Source organism: Vombatus ursinus, unplaced genomic scaffold, assembly GCF_900497805.2.
Source record: "Vombatus ursinus unplaced genomic scaffold, bare-nosed wombat genome assembly UNPS02014818.1, whole genome shotgun sequence".
NCBI classification, from domain to species: domain Eukaryota; kingdom Metazoa; phylum Chordata; class Mammalia; order Diprotodontia; family Vombatidae; genus Vombatus; species Vombatus ursinus.
This window is the reverse complement of record NW_020954596.1, coordinates 57,683,079-57,706,662: the sequence shown is the minus strand read 5'-3', so window position 1 is coordinate 57,706,662 and position 23,584 is coordinate 57,683,079. Positions and strand designations below refer to the sequence as shown.

The window sequence follows — 23,584 nt, the reverse complement described above, 5'->3', positions numbered from 1 at the left end:
CTTCTGAGAAAAGCAAAGGGAGAATAAAAGAAATACACTAGTGTCCCTAGGAATGAGGAAAATGGTATAAAAATATGGAGGGAGGGAGAGGAGGAACAGGAGTCAAATGAGCCTCATTCTTATCCCAACTATACAAAAGGGTATTGAAAACACCTCCCCCCCCCACACCCAACTCAACAAAATAAACTAAGAGGGAAGATAATACCAGGAAAAAAATGGTTGTATGCAAAATAAACTTCCTGATTCTGAAGAGGAGACTGGGGGAAAAAAAAAAACAAACCTAGAATCTAAGGGAGTATCCATCAATTGGGGATTGGTTGAATAAATTTTGGTACAGTCCAATCATACTGCCTATGGTGATGTGGCATGTAGAATCAATAATTATCAAAATCATCAACATACAGAAGCACACAAAACATTTGTGCAAATTCAATTATAAAGTGCTCCTGAAAGAAATAATGAACTTAAATGCCTAGAGGAATCATCAGTGCTTATTGCTAGGTTATGCCAATAGTATAAAAATGACAACATACCAAAGTTAATTTACATTTTAAATCCTCTACCAAAAAATAAAAATGAATCTACTATATCAAAGGAAACAATGAAAAAGAGTATGAATAAATGGGGAACCTCATTTCTAGACCTCAAATTACATTATAAATCAGAACCATTTGGTGTTGGCTAAAAAATACAGAAGTAAATCAATGAAAGGATTAGATAAGGAAAAATAAGAAACAACAGAACTCAATAACCCAGTGTTCAATAAACCCTGTTTTCAAAACTAGTTACACTAATTCACAGCTCTACCAAAAATGCACTAGTGTGCCTATCTTCCCATAATCTCTCAATCATTAATTACTGATGATTACTTGTCATCTTTGCCACTATAATAAACAGAAAAGAAACATGGAAAGGTTTACATGAACTGACATAGGTAAGAAGAACATAGAAAACAATCTACACAATGACTACAATAATGCAATTGGAAAGAACCACAAAACAATTAAAAGTAAATGTTGCTAAATTGTAAACAACAAGGACAGTGCTAAAGAAGAGATATAAAAAGACAATCCCCTTGGGGCAGTTGGAGGGCCCAGTGGATAGAGCACCGGCCCTGGAGTCAGGAGGACCCGAGTTCAAATCCGGCCTCAGACACATAACACTCACTAGCTGTGTGACTCTAAGCAAGTCATTTAACCCCAACTGCCTCACCAAAAAAACCAAAAACAAAACAAAAAGACAACCTTCTCCCCACCCCCATCCAATCCTTTGCAGAAATGGTGGCAGTTTCATGAGTATGGAACACTGCAAATATTTTCATGTTTTTCAATCACAGGAGAGCAGTGCTTGATTTAGGCCCCAGAAATAACCACATTCCTAGCAGTACTTGTCCTAGGCTAGGAGTTGGAGTGGTAAGGGGGAATAACCCTTGTGTTGGACATGACAAAATAAAAATGACTAATGTGGAGTTGATACCCAAGATAAGGAAAAAGAAAACACTTAGTTGCCCTTGATGGATTTAAATCACCTAACCCACATGACTTACACCCTCCGGTACTGAAGGAATTCACAGATATGATTAATGAGTCAATGTCAGTGGTATTTGAAAGATCACAGCAAGCATCACAGAAGATTGTAGAAGGGCAAATACTTTTCTGATTTTTTAAAAAAGGATACAGAAGAGAATTTGCAAACCAAAGACCAGTGAGCTTGACTTCAATTCCCCAGAAATCTCTAGAACTGGTCATTAAAAAAATACGTGGTGAACATCTATGGAAGCAGTGATTACAAAGAGCCAGCACAGCTTCATCAAAACCGGGTTGTATCAGAGTATTTTCATTTCCCTTTTTGACAAGATTTTTAAACTAGTAAATCAGAGAAATTCTATGGATATATTTTACCTGGATTTTAGCAAAGCTTATGATAAAGTTATCTCGTACTATGTTTATGGAGAAATATGAATTAAACAATAATGACAGATATCAACTAGTTGGATGTTTAAACTAGGAGTAGTTGTTAATGGTTCAATATCAACATGGTAGAAGATCTTTAGGTATCCCAGGGATCTGTTTTTGTCTCTGGGCAGTTTAACATTTTTATCAATGACTTGGAAAAAAGCATAGATGGTACACTCATCAAATTTGCAGTATTTGATGCTTAAAGGGATAGCTGACACACTGAAAGGCAGTCAAAATCCTTGACAAAATCCTTGCGCTGAATCTAAAGAAAATAAAATTCACTAGGAATAAGTGTAAAGTCTTACACTTGGCCTAAAAAATAAACCTCAAAAGTGTTAAGATGGAGGAAGCATGATTAGAAAGAAGTTATTCTGAAAAAATCTGGGGGTATTAAAGGAATCCAAGTACAATGAGACCTGGTATGATGTGGTGGCTCTTGAGCTACAAAAAGAGGAAGTTAGGTTACAGAATCAGGGAGGTGATAGCCCAACTTAGTGATGGCCTTGAGTCCTATGAGAGTCAGCTGAAAAAACTGAGGATGTTTACTCGGGAGAAAATAAGACTTAGGGAGGACATAATAAATGAATGTCAAGTATTTAAAGAGCTATCATGTGGAGGAAGGATTAGATTTGTTCTACTTAGCCCCAAAGGGCAGAACCAAGAACAAGTTACAAAGATACCAATTTAGGCTTAATGTCAAGAAAAACTTCCTAACAGTTAGAGCTGTTCAAAACTGGAATGGGGAAGCTGAAAAAGGTGTTGGTGGGTTCCCTCTCCATTCTCAAGAGATCTTAAAAGAGGGGGTGGTCTACTACTTCTCAGATATGTCATAATAGGGATGTCCTTCATGAATGGCTTGGGTTAGATGGGTGCTGAGGTCCCCTCCAGCTCTCAAAAATTCAGGAACTACGACTGTGCATATTGTACACTATAGTGTTATATATGAAGTATACTATATACACTGCCAAACAAGGTTTCTGTATTAGATGTTTTTGTTTAGTTCTTTTTTTTTTCCCCATAAGGGAGGATTTGATGGGGAAAGGGATAATGGCTGTACTGTAAAAACAAAATCAATAAAATGTTGTTGTTGTTGAAAGAAAAGAATATGCTTAAATAAAAGTTTAGAATTAAAGAGCTTAATTAGACAGTAACTTCCTGATTTCAAGAGGGAACAACACAGTTACCCTTACTTTAACTAAGTTTATATTTAATTTTCTAAGTACCAGAATTCACAAGGCTTGAGAAAATCTACCTATCATATTTTCCAAGACCTGAAACCAAGAACTGAAAAGATGCTAAGAGGGTAGGAAACTGAAAAGTGGGTTGGCATTTCCACCCTAAAAAATATTAAAGAGATACAAATTATAGAAGAAAAAAAATAGATATATACACATATCTTTTTTTTTTTTTAACTAGGGAGAAGTGGAGAAAAAGACTGAAATAGAATGTACTTTGGATCATTTACTCCACTCCCCTTGATTTATAGATGAGAAATTGAAGTAACACTAAAGAGAAGCAATCTAGGTGTTCAGAGAAGCAACATGATATAAAGGAAGGAGAAGCATATTTGGTGTCATAAGACCTGCCTTCAAATCCTAGCTCTCTGAAGTGCATTGAATTTTGTGTTGAATACAGGTGACTGATAAATGGTGGAACTGGGGGAGATGGATGGAGTTTGGTTTTGTTGGGGTTTTTTTGCTTTGTTTAATAGTACTTTCATTTGAACAAAAGGTAAAATACTTAGATGAAGAAAAAATGTTCCAATATCTCCTCCAAAAGTTGGAGGAGACAGCAATGAATATGAAATTATCTCCTACTGAGATGTCTAAACCCTGAAGGTCTTTTGAAGTTTAATCAAGGAGAAACAGACTTTTGGGTTAAATTCAAATGGACATATGTGAAAGTGGGGTGGTATTCTTGAAACTATCTTGTTCAAAGTTTTGAAGATGATTATCAAAAATCCTAGATTAATTCTTATATCATTGAAAAACCAGTCCTGAGATTAAACTGTACAGTGTACAGAGCACAGAAGTTAACTCATTCTTATTATCATTTTTAAACACCTAAACTAGTTACCACATCTAGCACCATAAGTTTTTGTAATAATGAAATATTCAAGAAGATATTAAATAGGAATCAGTGAATGATACTTTTATAATTTGTTTTAACTTGAATATCATACAGACTACAAGGCAAGTAGTATTAGATACAGACCAAGCTAAATTGAAAAATTTGCTTTGTGATAGATTATCTTGAAGAAATTTAACTAATGCTATTAATTTTTGGTCACTGCTAAGTGAGGAAGAGTAGAATAGATTTAAAGCACAAGAACTCAGAAGACCTGGGTTAAGAAACTAGTTCTGCTATTTAAGTACTTAAGTGATTTAATTAAAATCATCATCATCTCTCTGGGCCTCAGTTTCCTCATCTATAAAATAAGAAGTTTGTACTATGTAATAGTTAATGTCTCATTTTCCAGGTGGAAATGCAAGACTAACAGGGTGCTTTTTCCAATAATATGGGCAATTCAGAAATCCACTGGCTCATTTAGATTCAACAAGCAAAAAAAAAAAATCACCAACCTTTACATCCTATATATGTACACTGTGTATGCCTATGAAGGAACTTCCTACTACACTAAAAGTGAATTAAGACAGAAGAGAGTTTATAAGAGAGAAGTCCTTTTCTGGAATTCAAGGGAAAGAAAAGTAGGTTAAGAAGACAAAACAACATGATATGAACTCAAACAAGGATCCTATAGCTACTTCTATTTGGAAGGCCAGGATCCAAAGCTTCAAGGGTTATCAGTTTTAAAATTCATCATAAATCAAAAAATGAAGAATGCCTAAAGCATGAACATTCGAAGCATGAATAAAAAGCCTTTCCTACTCTATGCCCCTCCAGATTTTCTAGGAGTCTCTCAATTGTAGATTCCAAGAGGTTTCACACAAGTTAAATGATAGAAATCAGATTGTTCACTGTTAAAGCTTTCATAAATATTTGAAAAAGCTTCAACTTACATTTTCTGGTTCTACTCCAATGTCTTCACAAAATTTTTCCATGCCTTCAGGACCTACAACATCATCAGTTCCTGTAATAAAAAGGAATTTTTACACTAACCTTTATATTAAATCCAACTACGAATACTTGCTGATTTCTTTAAAGTCTTGTATTACAAAAATGCTTACTGTACAAGAAAATTTGACTTTTTAAAAACTATAAATTGTTTCCAGCAGTAGTAATGAATCAATTTTCACAGTATAAACAGAGATAAATACTCTAGAATTTATGCTATCCTATATTCAAGGCCCAGGTTTCTTCCCAAATGTTTAAAGACAATTTACCACAACGTTCTTCAAGTACTGAACATAAGGCACATGTAAAGCTGAGGCTGCCTATATTCTATTTATAATTAACGATACTTAATTTTAAAGCTATTTAAAAACATAAGCCTCTAAATTTTCCTTCTTTTTGCATTAATTTTATATATAGCAGCATTTTTATGGGTTCCATGGTACAACTGGCAAAAAAATACATCATATGGAGAAGAAAAAGGCTGGTTTTCAAATGTTTTCTTCTAACCATCAAAAGAATTTCATGTCCATGAAGAACTAAAATTAAAATATTTTAGATCTATTACCTTTTATTGATTGGCTTAATAAATGTGACTTTAGTAGTCACGAGATTAGCAATCATTGATAGAAAGGAGTTTAGCTATTAAAGAGCATGTGATTAAAACAACAAATTTTTTTTCCCACCTCCTACTTAAGACTTTTGCTAGCCAACAGTTATGCACCAAAGAGAGCAGAAGGAGATATAACATGGTCAAACGAAACGAGTACTGGTCTAGAAGGCAGGAATTGTAGCACCTAACCCTAGCTGTGCCACCAACTGGCTGTGTCCACCTTGGGGAAGACACAGTCTCTTGGAAATCAATCTTTAAGATTTCTGAGTTCCACTAATGGTGAGATTAGGTGATCTTAAAATAATCTAGCTAAAAACTGTAAATGGCCAAGTGACAAAAGCAATACTTTAAAACAACCACAAGTAACATTCACTACAAGCAACCCACTGTGATTTATATAAAATTGTATACCTAGACTATAGTAAAGCTATAAAATCACACACAAACTTGTTCATCACACTGACTTTTTCTATGTTTAAGAAATGTAAAGTATACCACTAAAATTCTCTTTAGTGATTTTCTTAAGAATTTTCATTAGCTATCCAAAACTATGATCTCACTATAATTTTTCCTTCGATTGCTGACATCTGTGTGCATTTGTAGAATTAACAAATGTAGTGTTTTGCAAACCTTTTTAAGTAATACAGAAATGCTATTATTATTAGTATTGTTAGTTGCCTGCTTTAAACAAAAATGATCATAAAGTATTATCACAAATTTTCAAAATACCAAGAAAACAGAAGTATTCTGCATGCAAATTTTCCAGATAGCTGAAGCTTATTTCTTTAGGTCTTAAAATTTAGGATAATAAAATCTCTTAAAACTTTTGTGAATGGAACATACTTTTCTTTTTAAATAGAACTGGAAAAATTATCTTTTTGACACAGAAATCACCTCCTCACATTTTCATAGTACTTTAAGTTTACAGTGTTTTTTTCCACAAAAATCCTTCAAGGTATATAGTACAACTATCAACCCCATCTCAAAGATAAGGAAACTGAGGCTGAGAGAGACTAAGTTATGTAGCTAGAGAAGTTTTTTTTGAAGTCTATGGCTCTTTTCAATATAGTGCTGTCTTAGTAGAAAAATTCTGTCACTCAACTGCAAAACAACGAAAATATCAAAGGGTCTGGTGAACTGGGTAAGGGGATTTGCCCCATCCTAAATGGCTCCAAACAGCTAAACTTTTTCAGTTACTGTGTCTGCTTTTTACATTTTTTACATACCAGTTCCCTTACTACTAAGTATCACTCTCCATTCCAAGTCAATGTGACAACTACTAACAGCTCCCCTTCTCTTCTAAGGCACTGCTTCTAAGTTATGGTCTGGCACAATTACAACATAACAGCACTTTAGAACTATATCTAAGTGAAGGCTTACTGTGCTTTACTATTCATATTAAATAAATAAGATTTAGTGAAATTAATTACCTTATGCTTCAAGTCCATGTCCAAATTCTATCTTCCTACAAGGCCCCAAAGCCACCTTCAATAAGCTGCAACTAGGTACCGCCTTTACCTCCACTCAACTCTCCTGCTGCCTACTTTCTAACTCTCAACTAATAATATTCTGTTCTGTATTATAGTTACTTATGTATACACCTTATTTTCCCACACTGGACTATACGTTCTTTGATGGCAAGAACTGTGTCCTATTTATCACCTAGAGCAATGTCTGCCACGCACTCAACACACTAGGTACTTTAAAATGCTTGTTAATGGAATACCAGAGTCCAATAAGCCTCTTCAATTTTAGCTGCTCAAAAGACATTTTCCATCTAATTTTTGGTTCTTGGCAAAGTTCTTTTTTTGTTTTGTTTTGTTTTCTTTGGTGAGGCAATCAAGGTTAAGTGAGTTGCCCAGGGTCACAAAGTTAAGATTCAAGACTTTGGGGCCAAATAAACTAAACTAAACTAAATACATACATACATACATACATACATACACACACACACAAATAAAAAGATTTTGGGGCTATATCTGAACTCAGGTCCTCCTAACTCTGGACCTGGTGCTCTATCCACTGCGCCAACTAGCTGCCCCATTGGGCCATGTTCTGAAGGGGTTCAATACTCTAAATAAATGAAGGGCCACTAAATACAATCACAGGAAAGCTAGAAGAACCTTAGAAATCATCTATTCCAATTCCTCTATTTTATACATACAGATATAAAATTAATTCTTTTCGTTCCAATTCTCTAAAATATTTGTGAACACATTTGTGAAATAGGTCATATAAACATATTAGCTGAACTAACTTTTGCTCATCCATAATACTAGGTAAGAATTTTCTGTCCTTTCTTTTAAAGGCATATTCATCTGGCTAAAAACCATCTGTTCAAAAGCTAGGCGATAACATAAACAGGGAAAAGATGTCTTTTTTGCCTGCCTTTTGCAGACATTATAAATAGGAAGTTAGTATTAATTTCCTCTTTTGCCTGTCCTACTAAATTCCTTCCAACGATAATAGCATCAAAAGTGAAATAAATATGTAATACATACTATTACCCCAAAAGGAAAGAATTATCAAGGGAGGAATTTTAAGGTTAGTAGATTTTATCCTAATACAATCACTGATTCACTCTTCTCAAATAGTTAGCTTATAAAATGTCAAACTGTACAGGCTACAAAATTATTTCTACCAAAAGCAAACAATTTTAGTAATCAATTCAATTAGATCATTCTAAACTAGGCAGCACCAAGTTATTATTGGTAAAAATAAAAATCCAAAATGCCAATTTCTTGATGATTTCAGAATCAATAAACCAAAGGCATGGCTAGTATACTATAAAGGACAATGCATTCAGAGTCAGAGGGACTTATGTTCAAATTTCAGGTCTGATCTTGGGTTTAAATTTCTTAACTCGAGGTTTCAGTTTCTTTATTTGTAAAATGAAAGGGCTGAACTGGATGACCTCTACATTCATTTCCAACTTTAAAACTATGATCCTAGGATACTATGACTAAATCGAAGTCTCGGACCAATGACAACTGTCTTTTATATAATGCTTTCAAGTTTGCAGAGCTTTTACACATCTATCTTATTTGAGCCTTAGAAAAATCTTATGAAGTACTGTCAGTATCATTAGTCCCATTTTACAGATGAGGGAAACTTGGGCTCAGAAGTTAAATGATGTGCCTATGGTCATACAGCTAATAAGTAGATATGCAGATGGGATTTGAACCCAGGTCTTTCTAACTCCCAGTCTAGCACTCTATCCACTATGTAATGAATGCTTCTGTAACAAATAAGAGAATTCATCTTGGAGGAGAGAGTTAAAGTTTACAAACTTTCTCCACCTTTCAACCACAAACAGAAAAGTAAAGATATTTCACTTAGAATTCTTCCCCCAAACCCACAATAAACAGCAACTAAAACATACAGTCCAAAGAGCTGGATAAGGAAGCAGTCAACTTCAAAATAACAACGGCTAACAAGGGTTCAGAGGCTTTACAAAAGCGTTCAGTTAGGTCTTAATGATAAACATTAGGTGGAATCTGATTACTCAACAAACCCCTACAGAAAGCGACAGTTTAAGAGAAGAATCTTTCAAAGTTAATTTTTGGTTTATCTATCTCCCAGACATGGCTACAAAGAACTGATTTCCCAAAAGAGAAAAATAAAATAAAGTACATGAATGAGTTTTAAAGTATTTATTAAGTGCTTGCTACGTGCTAAGCACAGTGCCTAGCATTGGTGACAGAAAAAGAAAAAGTAAAACAGAACCTGTTCTCAAGAAGCTCACCCTCTAATTGGGGAAGAAAATATATAAAAATAAAGTTAAGCTACAAGATGGAATTAAATACCCAGGGGTCCTTGGGTTATGTTAGCAGGTCAGATGGCACAACCAAGAGTAACTTAATATTGTAACTTAATTTTTACTAGTAAAACCAACATATTTTCTTGCAACTAAAAAGAAAACAAGAGAATTAAATTTTACCCAGTTACCTTCCTGATTAAATATGAGCCTGATAAGAGAAAATAAAACATTTTTGACTCCTAAAAAAAATAAATAAAAAGGGATAAGAGTTTGACAAGTACTTTGGTTTAGTATAGTAATTCGAGCTAAAATTTGGGCAAAAGCAACAAACTTTTGTTACAATGTGCAAATATATTGTCTAGACAAATTTTACTGTTACTTTTCTACAATAATAAAGATAAAAAATACATATTAAAACAATTTAAAACAAAGAAATTCCTGCCAATGATATTTCAAAATATATAATTTTCTTTTTTATAACCAAAAAAACCACTTGTGATAATAAGATTTTTTTTAAGACATTTAAAGTTACTGGATTTCAATGAGTCAAAAAAGATCACCTACCTGCATACTCATAGAACCACTCTAAGCATCTCTTACTTGAAAATGTTTCTTCCTCAGTCTTTATTCTAGTTGAATCATATTTTCTATACATGCTAGAAATTAAAAAAAAAAAACCAAAACACAGATGTTATTGAAACTAAAAAATTTTACATCCTTGGAGAGATCATAAAAAAGTGCTGGCTTTACCCAAGCTAACCATTTACTTGTAAGCTTTTTTTTTTTTTTTTTACTCATAAGCATTTTAAAGAGGACTGTGATGCCTCATCATTCATACTAACTACTATTAGATAACTGTCATATCTACTAGCCCCAGAATTAAATTATAAGATTTTTTATGACAAATACCTGTTAGTCTGGCTAAGAAACAAACAGAAATATCTTGGATTTATTCTAAGACCTTAACGTACTTCTTCTATACTCCTGATTACAATTTATCACAAGTTGCTACTGACAGTGTTGACTCTAAAGATTTTTTTAAATTCTCCATTAACATAATGTGAAGTGTCAATCTTGAAAGCTAAGCTGGATGCAGAACACTGACTAAAATAATAAAAACATTTAAACAGCACTTTATGGTTTGCAAAGCACTTTACATATACAATATCATTTGATCTTCACAACTACCCTAGTGAAGTAGGTGGTATTATTATTATTATAATTTTACAGATGAGGAAACTGAGGCTTGAAGAACTTAGTGACTTGTATAGTGTCATACAGATAGGAGGTGACTGAGGTAGGATTTGAACTCAGAACTTGCTGACTCCATATCCAGCAACTCTACCTGCCACAGTAAGCAAATGGTATCAAAAGATCTTTGAAGTTTCAAAAGAAAAAAAGAGAGAGAGAGAGAGAGAAAAGAAAAAGAAGTCTTAGACAAGAGATTAAGGCACTAACCACACCTTGTGGGGACCTTTTAGTAGTTGGTGAACTAGTATTTATGAATCATCTACTGTATTCCTGGCACTGTGCAAAGCACTAGGATGACAAAGAAAAGTAAAAAAAAAACAAAACAAAAACAAAAAACAGTCTAACAACATGCAAACAACTAAAGATAAACAAGATATACAGAGGATAAATTGGGAGTCGTCTCAGAGGGAAGGCACTAGGAGTAAGGCACAGCAGGAAAGGCTTTTTGCAGAAGGTGGGACTTTAGTTGAAACTTGAAGGGAAGCTGAGAAGGAGGTGATGATGAGAAGGGAGGGAGAGACACCCATAATTCTTCTAATGTTATAGTGAGTAAACACTATAATAAAAGAGGAAAAATAGGCCAGAGAAGCCTACATACAGTTGACCCCATTAACACAGTACTCTGGTAACCATCCTTGGAAATTCCATTTCATGATTTAAAAAAAAAAGCCTGTAAGGCTCTGAGAGAGAAAAAACATGAGAGAGAACAATTTATACAATACAACATTGTAAAGATAATCAACTTTGAAAGACTCAGGAACTTTGATCAACACAATAACCAATCAAAATTCCAAAGAACTCATGATGAAATGTGCTCTCCACCTCCAGATATAGAGCTAATGACCCAACTTAGGTTGAAGAATATTTTCTTTTCTTCTAATCTTCTTTCTTCCTTTTTGACATGGCTAATATAAGAATTTGTTTCATGTGATGACACGTATTTGTAATGGGTTTTGTTTTTCTTGCTTTCTCAATGGGTGGGAGAAGGGGAAGAAGGGAAAGATTGGACACAAAATAAAACTGAAGTTAAAAAGAAAAAAGATGAGGAAAGAAAGGCAGTTTCTTCAAACATTAGCTAGGAGGTCATACTTTTTTTTTTAAATATCAAAATTCATGTGGCTAAGCACCTATCTAGATAACTGTAATGAACAGAAATGGTGGGCAAAGAAAAAAAAAGTGGTACACTGCAGCATAAGCATAAAACTAAGAGTAACTGAAGCCATAAAAACATAGTTTCAGTTACCTCAAAAGCTTTAAAAATTTATATTGAATAATTAAAGTTATTCAACAGAACCATAGATTTAAACCTCGAACAGACCTGAAAAATAATCTAACCCAATACTTCACAGATGAGGAAAGTGAGGGCCAAATAGTGATTTGCCCACAGAAAGTGGCAGGGCTGAGATTCAACAGATTCTCTGACTCCAAATCCAATACTTTTTCTACCACAGCAAGCTCTCTCAAAAATTCTTATTTTTTGCATTCAGAATGTGAAGGGACCATCTAGAATAACTACATCATTTTACAAATGAGGAGACTGAAGACCCCAGAAGTTAAGCAACTTGCCAAGAATCACAAAGGTGAGAGAAACCATTCAAATATTTTTAAATCCTTTAGACACAGTTAATGCTTTAATGCTCTTTTTTTTTTCTTGAAGCCAATCTTAAATAGGTTTTATTCACCAGGACAAGATTCACATCCCTATTTGTTTACAATATTGATAAAGCACAATGTTGTTCTCTCCCTCAGCACACATTCAAGTACTCAGAATGCCCAGATTTACACAGTAATTTACACTACGACTGCCTTGGCTACAAATTTGAATTCTTCAATTTTTGTAAAGATGCATGGAATGCTCTTTTCCAGTGTGTTTCGTCAACCTCTTCTATGGTGGATCCAGAAGAAGCATCTCTGAATGGGGCTGCTCCATACCCTGGGAATCCACCAGGCATGCCTCCTGGCATGACCTTTGTATTCTGTACGGCTTGATAATGATGGGGTTGCACTTTCTTCAATTCTTCCCACTGATGCTCAAATTCTTCCTTGTCAGTAACCTGGTTCTTATTCAGCCAGCTAGTCATTTTGTTACATCTGTCAAGGATCTTCTGTTTGTCTTCATCACCAATCTTGCCTTGAAGTTTCTCATCCTCTACAGTAGTCTTCACGTTGAAAGCATAAGATTCAAGAGAGTTTTTGTAGGGGCAGTTAGGTGGCACAGTGGATACAGCACCGGCTCTGGATTCAGGAGGACCTGAGTTCAAGTCTGGCCTCAGGCACATTAACACTTACTAGCTGTGTGACCCTGGGCAAGTCACTTAACCCCACTGCCTAGCCACAAAAAAAAAAGAGACTGTGAAAGACACGTTGTCTCTGCTTCTCATCTTAGCCTTCCAGACCACATGCTCAATGTCTTCTTTGCTCAGACAACCTTCGTCATTGGTGATGATGATCTTATTCTCCTTGCGTGTGCTCTTATACACAGCAGAAACACTGAGGATGTCATTTGCATCAATGTCAAAGATTACTTCAATCTGAAGAACACTCCTGGGGGGCAGGGAAAGTTAACTGCGAGCTCAAGCTTGCCAAGTAGGTTGTTATCTTTTGTCACTGCTCTAATCCTCATAAACCTGAATAAGCACACCAAGCTGGTTGTCTGAAGCAGTGGTAAAGATAGGTGCTTGACAGGGATGAAGGTACAGTGTTTGATCAGAACTGTGTAACTCAATACACCAAGAGAAAGAGGAATGACATCTTACAGCATCAAGTCTTGCACATTCTCAGATTTACCTCCAGACAAGATGGCAGTCCAGTCAGCTGCACCATAGGCAATAGCCTCATCAGAACTGATGCTCTTATTGAGCTCCTTGCATTGAAGAAGTCCACCAATCAAGACAATGTCACAAATCTGTGATTTATCTAGCTTGGCACCCCTTTAGAGCCTTTCCCACGTGGTCCAGGGTGCCACATTAGAAGTCAGCAGCATTCAGCTCTTCAAAACTGGCATGGCATATAAGTTGATACTTTCATAGAGAGAGTCAATCTCAATATTGGCCTAGGCACTGAAAGAGAGAGAGTACACTTTGCATGTTCATAAGCACTGCAAGATGGAAGATAGCCCTCTTGTTTTCACTGATGTTCTTCTTGTGCTTTCATTTAAACCAGCAATGAAATGACTGACCATATGGTTGTCAAAGTCTTCCCCACCCAAGAGGGTTTCCCTAGCTATAGCCTTGACTTCAAAGATGCCACCTTCAGTGGTAAGAATGGAGACATCTTAAGTGCTATCTCCAAAATCAAAGATTAACACATTTCTCTTGGCACAACCTTTTTGTCCAAGTCATAGCAACAGCAGCAGCAGTTAGCTCATTGATGATTCAGAGCATACTGACACCAGCATATTCAGTTCCAGAACACAGGCCTGACACTGAGAATCATTGGAGTAAACTGGGACAGCGGTGACAGTATTTGTGACAGTCTCCTCAAATTTCTTTCATCGTGAACACAGAAGATCTTTCTAATGCATAGAAACTTTTGGTCTCCCCTTTCTACTCCACTTGGACCATAGGCCTGCCTGCATAAACCACTACTGCGAAAGGCCAGTACTTCATGATTAACTTTACAACTGCATCATCAAATCTGTGATCAATTAGACATCTGACATCAAAGACTGTTTGGGTGGGCGTTCCCTGCAACTTGATCTTTACGGTATCACCAATTAAATGTTCTGTGTTGGTGAAGGTGACATAGCATGGGGTGATTCTGTTTCTTTGATTATTAGACAAAGATCTCCACTTTCCCAGGTTGGTAGACTCCAACACAAGAATAAATGGTGCCAAGAGCAAGGCCACCTGGGGTCTCTTTCACATGGTGGCTGACCATTGCAGAGTAAGAAGGGATGCTGCTCTGATGTGCCAGTCATTGTGCTAAGTCAGTTAGGTGGAAAGAATGAACCTAATTCACCGGACTCATTGATTAGTTGAAAAGAGGTAGGATTTGAATTCAGCTCCTCAGCCTCCAAAGGTAGTACAACCATACCAGGCTGAACACAGAGGAGATTACTACCCTAGGAAGAGTTGAATGTCCATATGGATAAATACACGTCCTTGGCATAAAGGCAGCTATTTGGAACAAAGTTTGTACAACAGCTGTAGGTATAAAAGAAATGAAATTTATGTACTACACTGAAATGTTCCAACCACTCAAAGACTTTATATAAAAAGATAGTAAAGTTGAAGGAACCAAGCAAACGTCAATTCAGAGAAGTTAAGACTTCTAATCCTGCTGTAATCATTCATTTTGTAAAGTTATTAAAATTGTATGTCAGATGCCTCATTTATAACTTCTGGTTGTATGTTTTGATCTTCTTTGTCACTAAAGAAAGATTCTATGGTCTGACTTTTTTTTTTTTTTTTTGCACAGTTTGCTCAGCCAATTACTTGAGTTTTAAACTCTTTGTTAAGGTAAGGGTCTGCTTTCAGTGTGGAGAATGTGCTGTCCCAAGCTTCAGGGGTTTTGTGCAGCTGTTTTCAGAGATACTTGTAGGGACCTATAAATTTTCAGTTCTTCCAAGGTGCTATGATCAAGGGCAAGATGTTAACTCCTTTCCTAGACTGTACTCTGATCTATGAGTGACCCATAAGCACTCTTTTCTGCCTTGGAACTGTGAGGAGGATTCCCTCTCCACCGCCACCATAAGCTCCACCACACCAGTGCTCCTCTACACCCCAGGATTGCCACCCAGAACCGTGACCCAGATCCAAGCATGGGCAAAGCAAGAAATTCCAGCCTTAGCACCAGCAAAGAGATCCCTGCAATCCCCCTCTGGTCAGTCACTCGATTCCCCCTCTGTCTATGGGCAGAGCTCAGGAAGCAGCCGCTGCCCCAGGGCTATGCCAGGACTGGGGATGGGACCAAGCTTCTCTCTCACCATGGTCACAGATTTTTCCTACTGATCTTCTAAGTTGTCTTCAGTGTTCGTGGGTTGAGAAGCCTGGAAACCGTCACAGCTGCCCATGATTCAGTCCTCTGAGGCCTGCTCCAGGTTCGCTGAGGTCTGGTCTTTGCCTGTGCACCCATGCTGAACTACGTTTCTCTCCCAGCCTGGTGCAATAGATCTTTCCAATCAACCATTCAGGTTATCTTGGGTTGGAAATTTGCTTTGCTTTTTTTGTGGGTTCTACTGCTCTAGAATTTGGTTAGAGCCATTTTTAACAGGTATTTGAAGGGCTCTGGGGAGAGCTCAAGCAAGTCACTGCTTTCACTCCTCCACCATTGCTCCGCCCCACTCACCTCATCTATAACATGGCATGATACTAAATTTATCACTGTTCTATAAAAAATATTTTATATTTATAAAATGTTATTTAAATGAGTAAACTAGCAGAACAACTACTATCACTGAAATATCAAGCAGCCCATTTTTCAAGATGGCTGGTGACTGTCCTAAAAACTACTTTATTGGTGATTAAATTCTACATTTTTTGGTCTCTATATATGTATGTAACATTCCTCATTTATTGGAGACAATCCTGATAAACAAAATGAGTTTCTCATCTCCAAAATATCTTTTTGCTGAATTGTAGCCTACAGATAGGGGAAATCAGACAAGTTTGAACAGGTATGTTCAATGGCTAAAATGAAAATTGAAGAAAGCAATTCAGAAGCCAAAAAACTAGATCTTAACATATTTAGAGTTACTACATTTAACAGTGTAGATATCAATTCCAAACAAATGATTTTAAACAGGTTTTGTTTTTCATATTACTAACTCATCCACAGAACAAACTCTAATATCACTGGTATTCTCCTTCGGTCATTAGTCATTCAGTTCAAAAACTTCTTTTCAATAACAGAGTCAACATGATTTTGTGAAAAACAATTCAATTATATTTAATTTTATGCCACTAGTGAAGACCACTTTAAAAAAGATGCAACAGTCTCTATGCTTTAATAGTACACAAACCAAAGAGCTCTAAAAATAGAGAAATAGAAGCAAACTGGGAGAGCAAGGAATGGTTTATCTGTCAAATTTATGGAGAACAGAAGAATTTATAACCAAACGAGATAGAGGACATTATGAAATGCAAAATGGATAATTCTGATTACATTAAATTGAAAAGTTTTTGCACAAATAAAGCTAATGCAACCAAGATTAGAAGGGAGGCAGAAAGCTGGGAAACAATTTTTACCATCAGTATCTCTGATAAAAGTCTCATTTCTAAAATATATGGAGAACTTAGTGAAATGTATAAGAATACAAGTCATTCTGCAATTGATAAATGGTCAAAGGATATGAACAGGCAGTTTTCAGATGAAGAAACTTAAGCTATCTGTAGTTATATGAAAAAATGCTCTAAATCACTATTGATTAGAGAAATGCAAATTAAAATAACTCTGAGGTACCACCTCATACCTATCAGATTGGCTAACATGACAAAACATGAACATGATAAATGCTGGACAAGATGTGGGAAAACTGGAACACTAACACATTGTTGTTGGAGTTGTGAACTGATCCAATCACTCTGGAGAGCAATTTACAGCTATGTCCAAAGGGTTATAAAACTGTGCATATCCTTTGATCCAGCAATACCATTACTAGGTCTATATCCCAAACAAATCATACAAATGGAAAGAGGACCCACATACACAAAAATATTTATAGCAGCAATTTTTGTGGTGGAAAGCCAATCAGTTAGGGAATGACTGAACAAGCTGTAGTATATGAATGCAGTGGAATACTGTTGTGTTACAAGAAATAATGAGGAGGTGGACTTCAGAAAAACCTGGAAAGACTTATATGAACTGATGCTGAGTGAAGTGAGCAGAACCAGAAGACCATTGTACACAGTAACAGTCATATTATGCGATGACTAACTTTCATAGACTTGGTTTCTCTCAGCAATGCAAGGATCTAAGACAACTCCAAAAGACTCATGATGAAAAATGCTATCCACATTCAGAGATAGAACTATGGAGTCTGAATGCAACTCGAAACATACTATTTGAACTTTTTTTCTCTTGTTGTTTTGTTTCTTCTTTTTTGTGGTTCCTCCCATTGGTTTTAATTCTTCTTTACAACATTACTAATGTGAAAATGGGTATAATATGAATGTATATGTAGAGCCTATATCAAACTACATGCCATCTTGGAGTGGGGATACGGGAGGGATAGGGAGAAAATTTTAAACTTGAAATCTTATGGAAGTGAATGTTGGAAAATAAAAATAAATTTATTTTTAAAAATACTGCAGAAAGAAAAGTTAAATAGAGAAAGAGATTTTAAGTCCACATTTCTGGCAAGTCAAAGACTCAAAATAATATTGTCTAACGGCTCAAAATTTCCACATTTATTTTCATGTATTAACTTGATAAAGAAAAAGAAGAACTATTGATTTCAGTGTGTAACATGATTGAACCAGCACTGTTTAAGTTACCCACATACCACAATTTAAATTGCCAACAGTTATGTTACATTTGACAAGTTGATAGCTCATAACTTTAAATGATCATTTCATTTATCTTAAATTATGTCTATGTAACATACCTATCATGTCTACTTTTCTTTGCAGATAAATCATCTCCAGTAGCAGGTCTTCTCTTTTTCCTTGGTGGCATCACTTTGCTAACGCAGTCTGATGAACTGCAAGATCGAAGGCTTCCTGAGAAAGGAATTAGGAACATAGACAAAAAGTATAAAACAGATGTAGCTGGTTAAACAGTAAGCTCACTTCCAAAGACTCTGGCTTCTCAGTCAACAGGCATTTACCAAGCCCTTACTATGTGCCAGGTACAAGTGCTAAGCACTAGGGTGACAAAGAAAAGTAAAAAACAAACAGTCCCTGCTCTCCAGGAGCTCACAGTCTAACAACATGCAAACAACTAAAGACAAACAAGATGTACAGAGGATAAATTGGGAGTCGTCTCAGAGGGAAGGCACTAGGAGTAAGGCACAGCAGGAAAGGCTTTTTGCAGAAGGTGGGACTTTAGCTGAAACTTGAAGGGAAGCTGAGAAGGAGGTGACGATGAGAAGGCAGGAGAGAGGCCCAGGAATGAGGAACAGCCAATGAAAATGCCCAGAGCCAGCAGATGAAGTATTCAGTGCATATCACTGGACTGCAGAGTCTGTGGAGGGGAGCAAGGTATAAGAAGACAAGGGAGGAAGGGACCAGGTTATGGAGGTCTTTAAAAGTCAAACAGAAGCTTTTGTTTGCCCCTGGAGTTAATGGGAAGCCAACTGGAATTGACTGAATGAGGAGGTGGCATGGTCCAACTTGTGCTTTAGGAAGATCAATTTGACAGCTGAGTGGAGGGTGAATTGGAATAGGGAGAGAGTTGAGGCAGACAGTCAACTTCAATAGTCTAGTCATGTGGCGATGAGGACCTGTATCATGACAGGGGTAGTGTCAGAGGAGAAGGGGGTGCATGCAAGAGATGTTGTGAAGGTGTAAATAACAAGACTTTGATAGGGAAGTGAACACAACTTGTATAAAATCATGGAGATGGGGATGAAATGTCAATTTTCAAAACTAGTAAATAGGTCAGCATAGCTAGAAAATAAGAGCATGTGAAGGGTAATAACATGAAATAAATCAGGAAAGCTATCCTTTATCCAAATTATGAAGGTCTTAAAACAAATTCCTCAGGTTGGCATTTAATGATAGATGAAATAAACTTTTTAAAATTGAGGATATTCATATTGGTATCAATTCGATTTGATTCCACAAACACAACAAGTATCTGTGTACAAGGTACTGGGCTAGAATCTAGGTCTTTATTTTTTGAGTGAGGTATGTTTGAATTTGTAATTACATCAGTGTGTAGGGAACTCTCAATATGAAAATTTCCTTCACTGATAAAGATTAGAAAACTATTAGCAACTTATAGTCTTAGAGAGCATAACTTAGAGCATCAAAAGGTTATGACTTTACAGGGTGCCAGAGGCAGATCTTCAACTAGACCTTCTTGACTCCAAGGCGAGTTTTTCCTCACTTCCATGGGGTATACCATACTAAAATTCGAAATGTGGTTACCAAGTTCCAGAGCTCCCAGTTCAAAGACAAACTATTTCAAGTGTCTAAGAAGAGAGATATTTCATAACAAGAAACTCCAGTCAAAGTCATCTAGTACAATTTAATATCAATTACAAATGAGAGAAAATGCTGTCATATGATGTGCCAAAGAACAAAGGAAAATGGTTTACAGTCCAAATTAATTTATCCTACAAACTGAGCATAATTCTATAGGAACTTAGAAATTTAAAGCTGGGCTTTGAGGGGCAGGGAAACTGAGGAGACTGAGATTTAGTTACTCCAACCAATACAAACTACAGGACCTACTTGATTTATTCTGTTTTGAAAAGGAAAAAAAAAAATATTATAAAATGTGGTCTATAAGCAGCATAGCACAGAAGATAATGTCAGAAACAAAACCCTGGGTTCAAGTCCCACCTCTGAAATGTACTGGCCTGGACAAGTCATTTACCCTTTCAGTTTTCTGGGCAACTCTTTATGACAAAGAGCCCCAATGAAAAAGCCAACCTGAACCAGGAAGTTTGTTGTTTTTATTTTTTGGGGGAAGGTGTTCCTCACTCCAGAGTTCCCTATGCCAATGAAGTCATCGGACCATGCTCTATCTCCTATCCCTTAACATTGAAAATCTGCCAGAAGGAAAAACTTAATACTAATCATGAAAGTGAAAAATTCTACCATAAAAAAAGAAAAGGGTGGCAAGAAAGGATTAGATAACAAAACCCAGTAATTTACTATATACAAACATTCCTTTTAAAGCAAAGATGCATATAGAGTTAAAATGAGAAATTATGCTGGAATTTATTATGCTTCAGGTGAAATCTAAAATAAGGCATCAGGAAAAGATATGGTTGAGAGAGACAAGCAGGAAAACAAGCATTATGTTTAAAAGGCACCTTAAATAAAACAGCATCCATATTGAATACATGTGTACCAATAACTGTCCAAAAGAACAGTTGACAAAGTATACTCCTTCTAATAAGAACATGGAAATAGTTCAATTGTGGAATGCTGCACATCTGTCAGCTTTGTTGATCAGTTTTACTTAACTGCTTTTATTTATTATGAGAGCGGTCAAAAGGGAGATGAGCATCAGGAAATAGGTGAAATATAAAACAGAAAAGGCATAAATAAGACTGAAAATAAGTAACTATATATATATATGCATACTAAGTAACAGCATCTAAGTACTTACAGGAAAAAGCTAGGATATTATAAGATTTAAACAGTAAGGCAGATGAAGGAGACTTCAACATAACTCTTTCAGACCTACACAAATCAAGGAGAAAGATAAATAAGAAAGAAATTAAGGATCTGAAGAGATTGTTACAAAAAATTTGAAAGACCTTTAGCTAATCTTAAGGAATACGCCTATTCTCTTGTGTTAGCTGGCACCTTTAAAAAATTAATCATGTACTAGGGCACAAAAAACAAATGCAGAATAACAGAAATATTGAACACAATCTTTATAAACTACAATGCAATAAAGCAGTGTGATAAAGGAAATATGAACAAAAACATTGATTTAGGAACTAAAAAATCCTCCCGAATAGTAAGTTAGTCAAAAAATAGATCATAGAAACAATAAATATTGAAACACCAAATGGAAACATAGACTGCAACTAAAACAATTACAAGAAAAAAATTTTTATCACAGAACACATTAAGAAAAAAGATTCAAGAATCACAGTGATCAAAGGAGAATTGAACACATACATTCTTTTTAAATGCACATTAAGAGAACAGAAATGCAGACAAGCAGATCAATTTTTAAAAGTAACATGGAGTTAATTATATGTTTTTGTAAAAAGCAGTATGAGATGGAGACTCTGTTTTACATACAATCCTTCCTGTTTTTTTAATTTATATATATATGTGTGTGTTTCATTTATATATAAATACTATATACATATATGTGAAAATTATATATATACACATATATATATGTGGTAAAGCTTTTTTTTTTTGTGAAATTCAGGGAGGGGAAAAAGCAGTAATGCTCTAGGACATGGTGTGGAACAATGGGAATATACACTGGCTCAGATGACCTGGATTTGAATTATAACTCTGGTACTTAACTACCGGCAACCTTTGGTGAGTTATTTTTAACTCTTCTGGGCCTCAGTTTCCTCATCTGAAAAATGAGGGGGGAAGTAGATTATGAGATTTCTAAGATTCCTTCCTATGATGCTGTAACAGATATGCCTACTTGTTCCACTGGAATCTGTGCAAAGTCAAGAACTTAGAGGAAGACACCAAGCACACTGTGGGAGGAGCCCCTATGAAAGATTTACAGAAAGACATTAATAAGAAAAGTGTACAGAAGAAGGTATGAAGAGGTGACATTCTGTACGTTTCAGAGGGGATTTTTTTCCAACTGCGTTATAGTCTAGAGAAAAGGTATTCTGCCCCCCCCCACCTCCACCCCTAATCCTTGCCCAAAACAGCACTGTGTCTGGTACGTAATAGGTGTGCTTGGTGATTCACTGATTGTCCCATTATAGGGAAACATTTTAGGGAACCTACAACAAAATGAGAATCCATTCAAGTATGTTTTTCTGATAAAAGAAGTTATTGGGATCGATACAAGGTCAAATAACAAAGCCAGTTAATAAATTGTTAATGTCTTCAACTCAAAATCTACAATCATACTTATCTTTGCTTCTTGACATAAAGAATCCGAGAAATCTATTTATCTGGGTAGTAAATCTTAACCAAAAACAGATGAGATTAACTTAAAAATAAAATACCACAAGATCAAAATTATAACATTTTATCTTATGAAATAATACGGAAAAAAGAAGCAAACTGAATATGCTGAAAATTTCAGAGGCACTCCTTAATTCTTAGTTATGTGCACTTGCATGTAGAAAAGGACATTTATTTTTCTCCTCCACATAAGCCAACATTTAAAAGGTTTAAAAAACCTCATACCTCACCTACTAGGCAAAGGAACTCCCCCTCTCCAAGTCTATATGGATATTATTTTCATTTTCAGTATAATAATAGTAAAAGGCACTGTTACAAGACTTATAAAGGGAGGATAAATGGAGAAAAGGGAGTAAAGAAAGGGATCTACTGGAAAATAAAAATATAATATAAAAAGCAAGAGATAAATTTTAAAATGTTTTTAATAAAAAGTCAAAGTAAGACAATTTCACTGGGAAATAAAACTGGTCATTTGAAAAACATTCTTTAATTAACAGAGGCTCTCTTTAAAGCTGACATTTAAGTAAGCCTCAGTAAAGTGACAAAAACTCCTTTTCCTCTACTGAAAAGCAATTATTAGTTCAGAGTCCTTTTCTTTCGGAAGTGACCACAGAGCAAATGAGCTCCAGGTTGTACTGACTGATCCACATATCAAAAGGACAAAATGATGCTATAAATATAGACCAACTTCTTTCCAACGTTATAATTAATTGGACATTCTGGCATTTTTCAATACATCTTATAATACACACTGCAGAAACACAAAAGGCAATTCATGCTCCCTGGGGATCAGGCAAAAGACCTCTAAAATATCCAACCAACTCTAAATCTTTATTTGGCATTCAGTTGGAAAAGAGCACCCAAAAACTTCATCAAAGTATTCAATGTTTTTTTTTTTACGTTACATATTTTTCAATCAGCAAAAAATCTGCCTTCTCACCCCAACTTTCCTCCCTCCCTTCCCCAGAACAAAAAACAAAATCCTTGTTACAAACATGTATAGCCTAGAAACAAATTTACACATTGGCCATGTCAAAAAAACAAATTTCATTCTGTTCACTAAGCTCTTAAGCTATCAGGAAGTGGGTAGTATTGCTGATAGAGTTCTTATTCTTTTCAAGTTTTTTTTTCTTTTATCATATTGTTGTTATTGTATAAATTATTCTCCTGGCCCTGCTCACTTCATACAAAT

At 35.6% G+C, this 23,584-nt stretch overlaps 1 protein-coding gene across 5 annotated transcripts in view; it reads right to left on the bottom strand.

Moving 5' to 3' along the window:
- DCUN1D4 (defective in cullin neddylation 1 domain containing 4) overlaps window positions 1–23,584 on the bottom strand; it is an 88,988-nt gene that overhangs the window by 33,318 nt on the left and 32,086 nt on the right. For 3 of the 5 annotated variants that reach the window (XM_027836531.1, XM_027836532.1, XM_027836533.1), the window contains 3 exons: window positions 18,201–18,315; window positions 9,968–10,059; window positions 4,979–5,049 (listed from right to left, as the gene is read on the bottom strand). In XM_027836531.1, coding sequence (XP_027692332.1) covers window positions 4,979–5,049; window positions 9,968–10,059; window positions 18,201–18,315 — 278 coding nt within the window. Of the gene's footprint in view, window positions 1–4,978; window positions 5,050–9,967; window positions 10,060–18,200; window positions 18,316–20,878; window positions 20,953–23,584 lie in introns of all 5 variants that reach the window. The other 2 variants (XM_027836535.1, XM_027836536.1) reach the window with 1 other exon arrangement.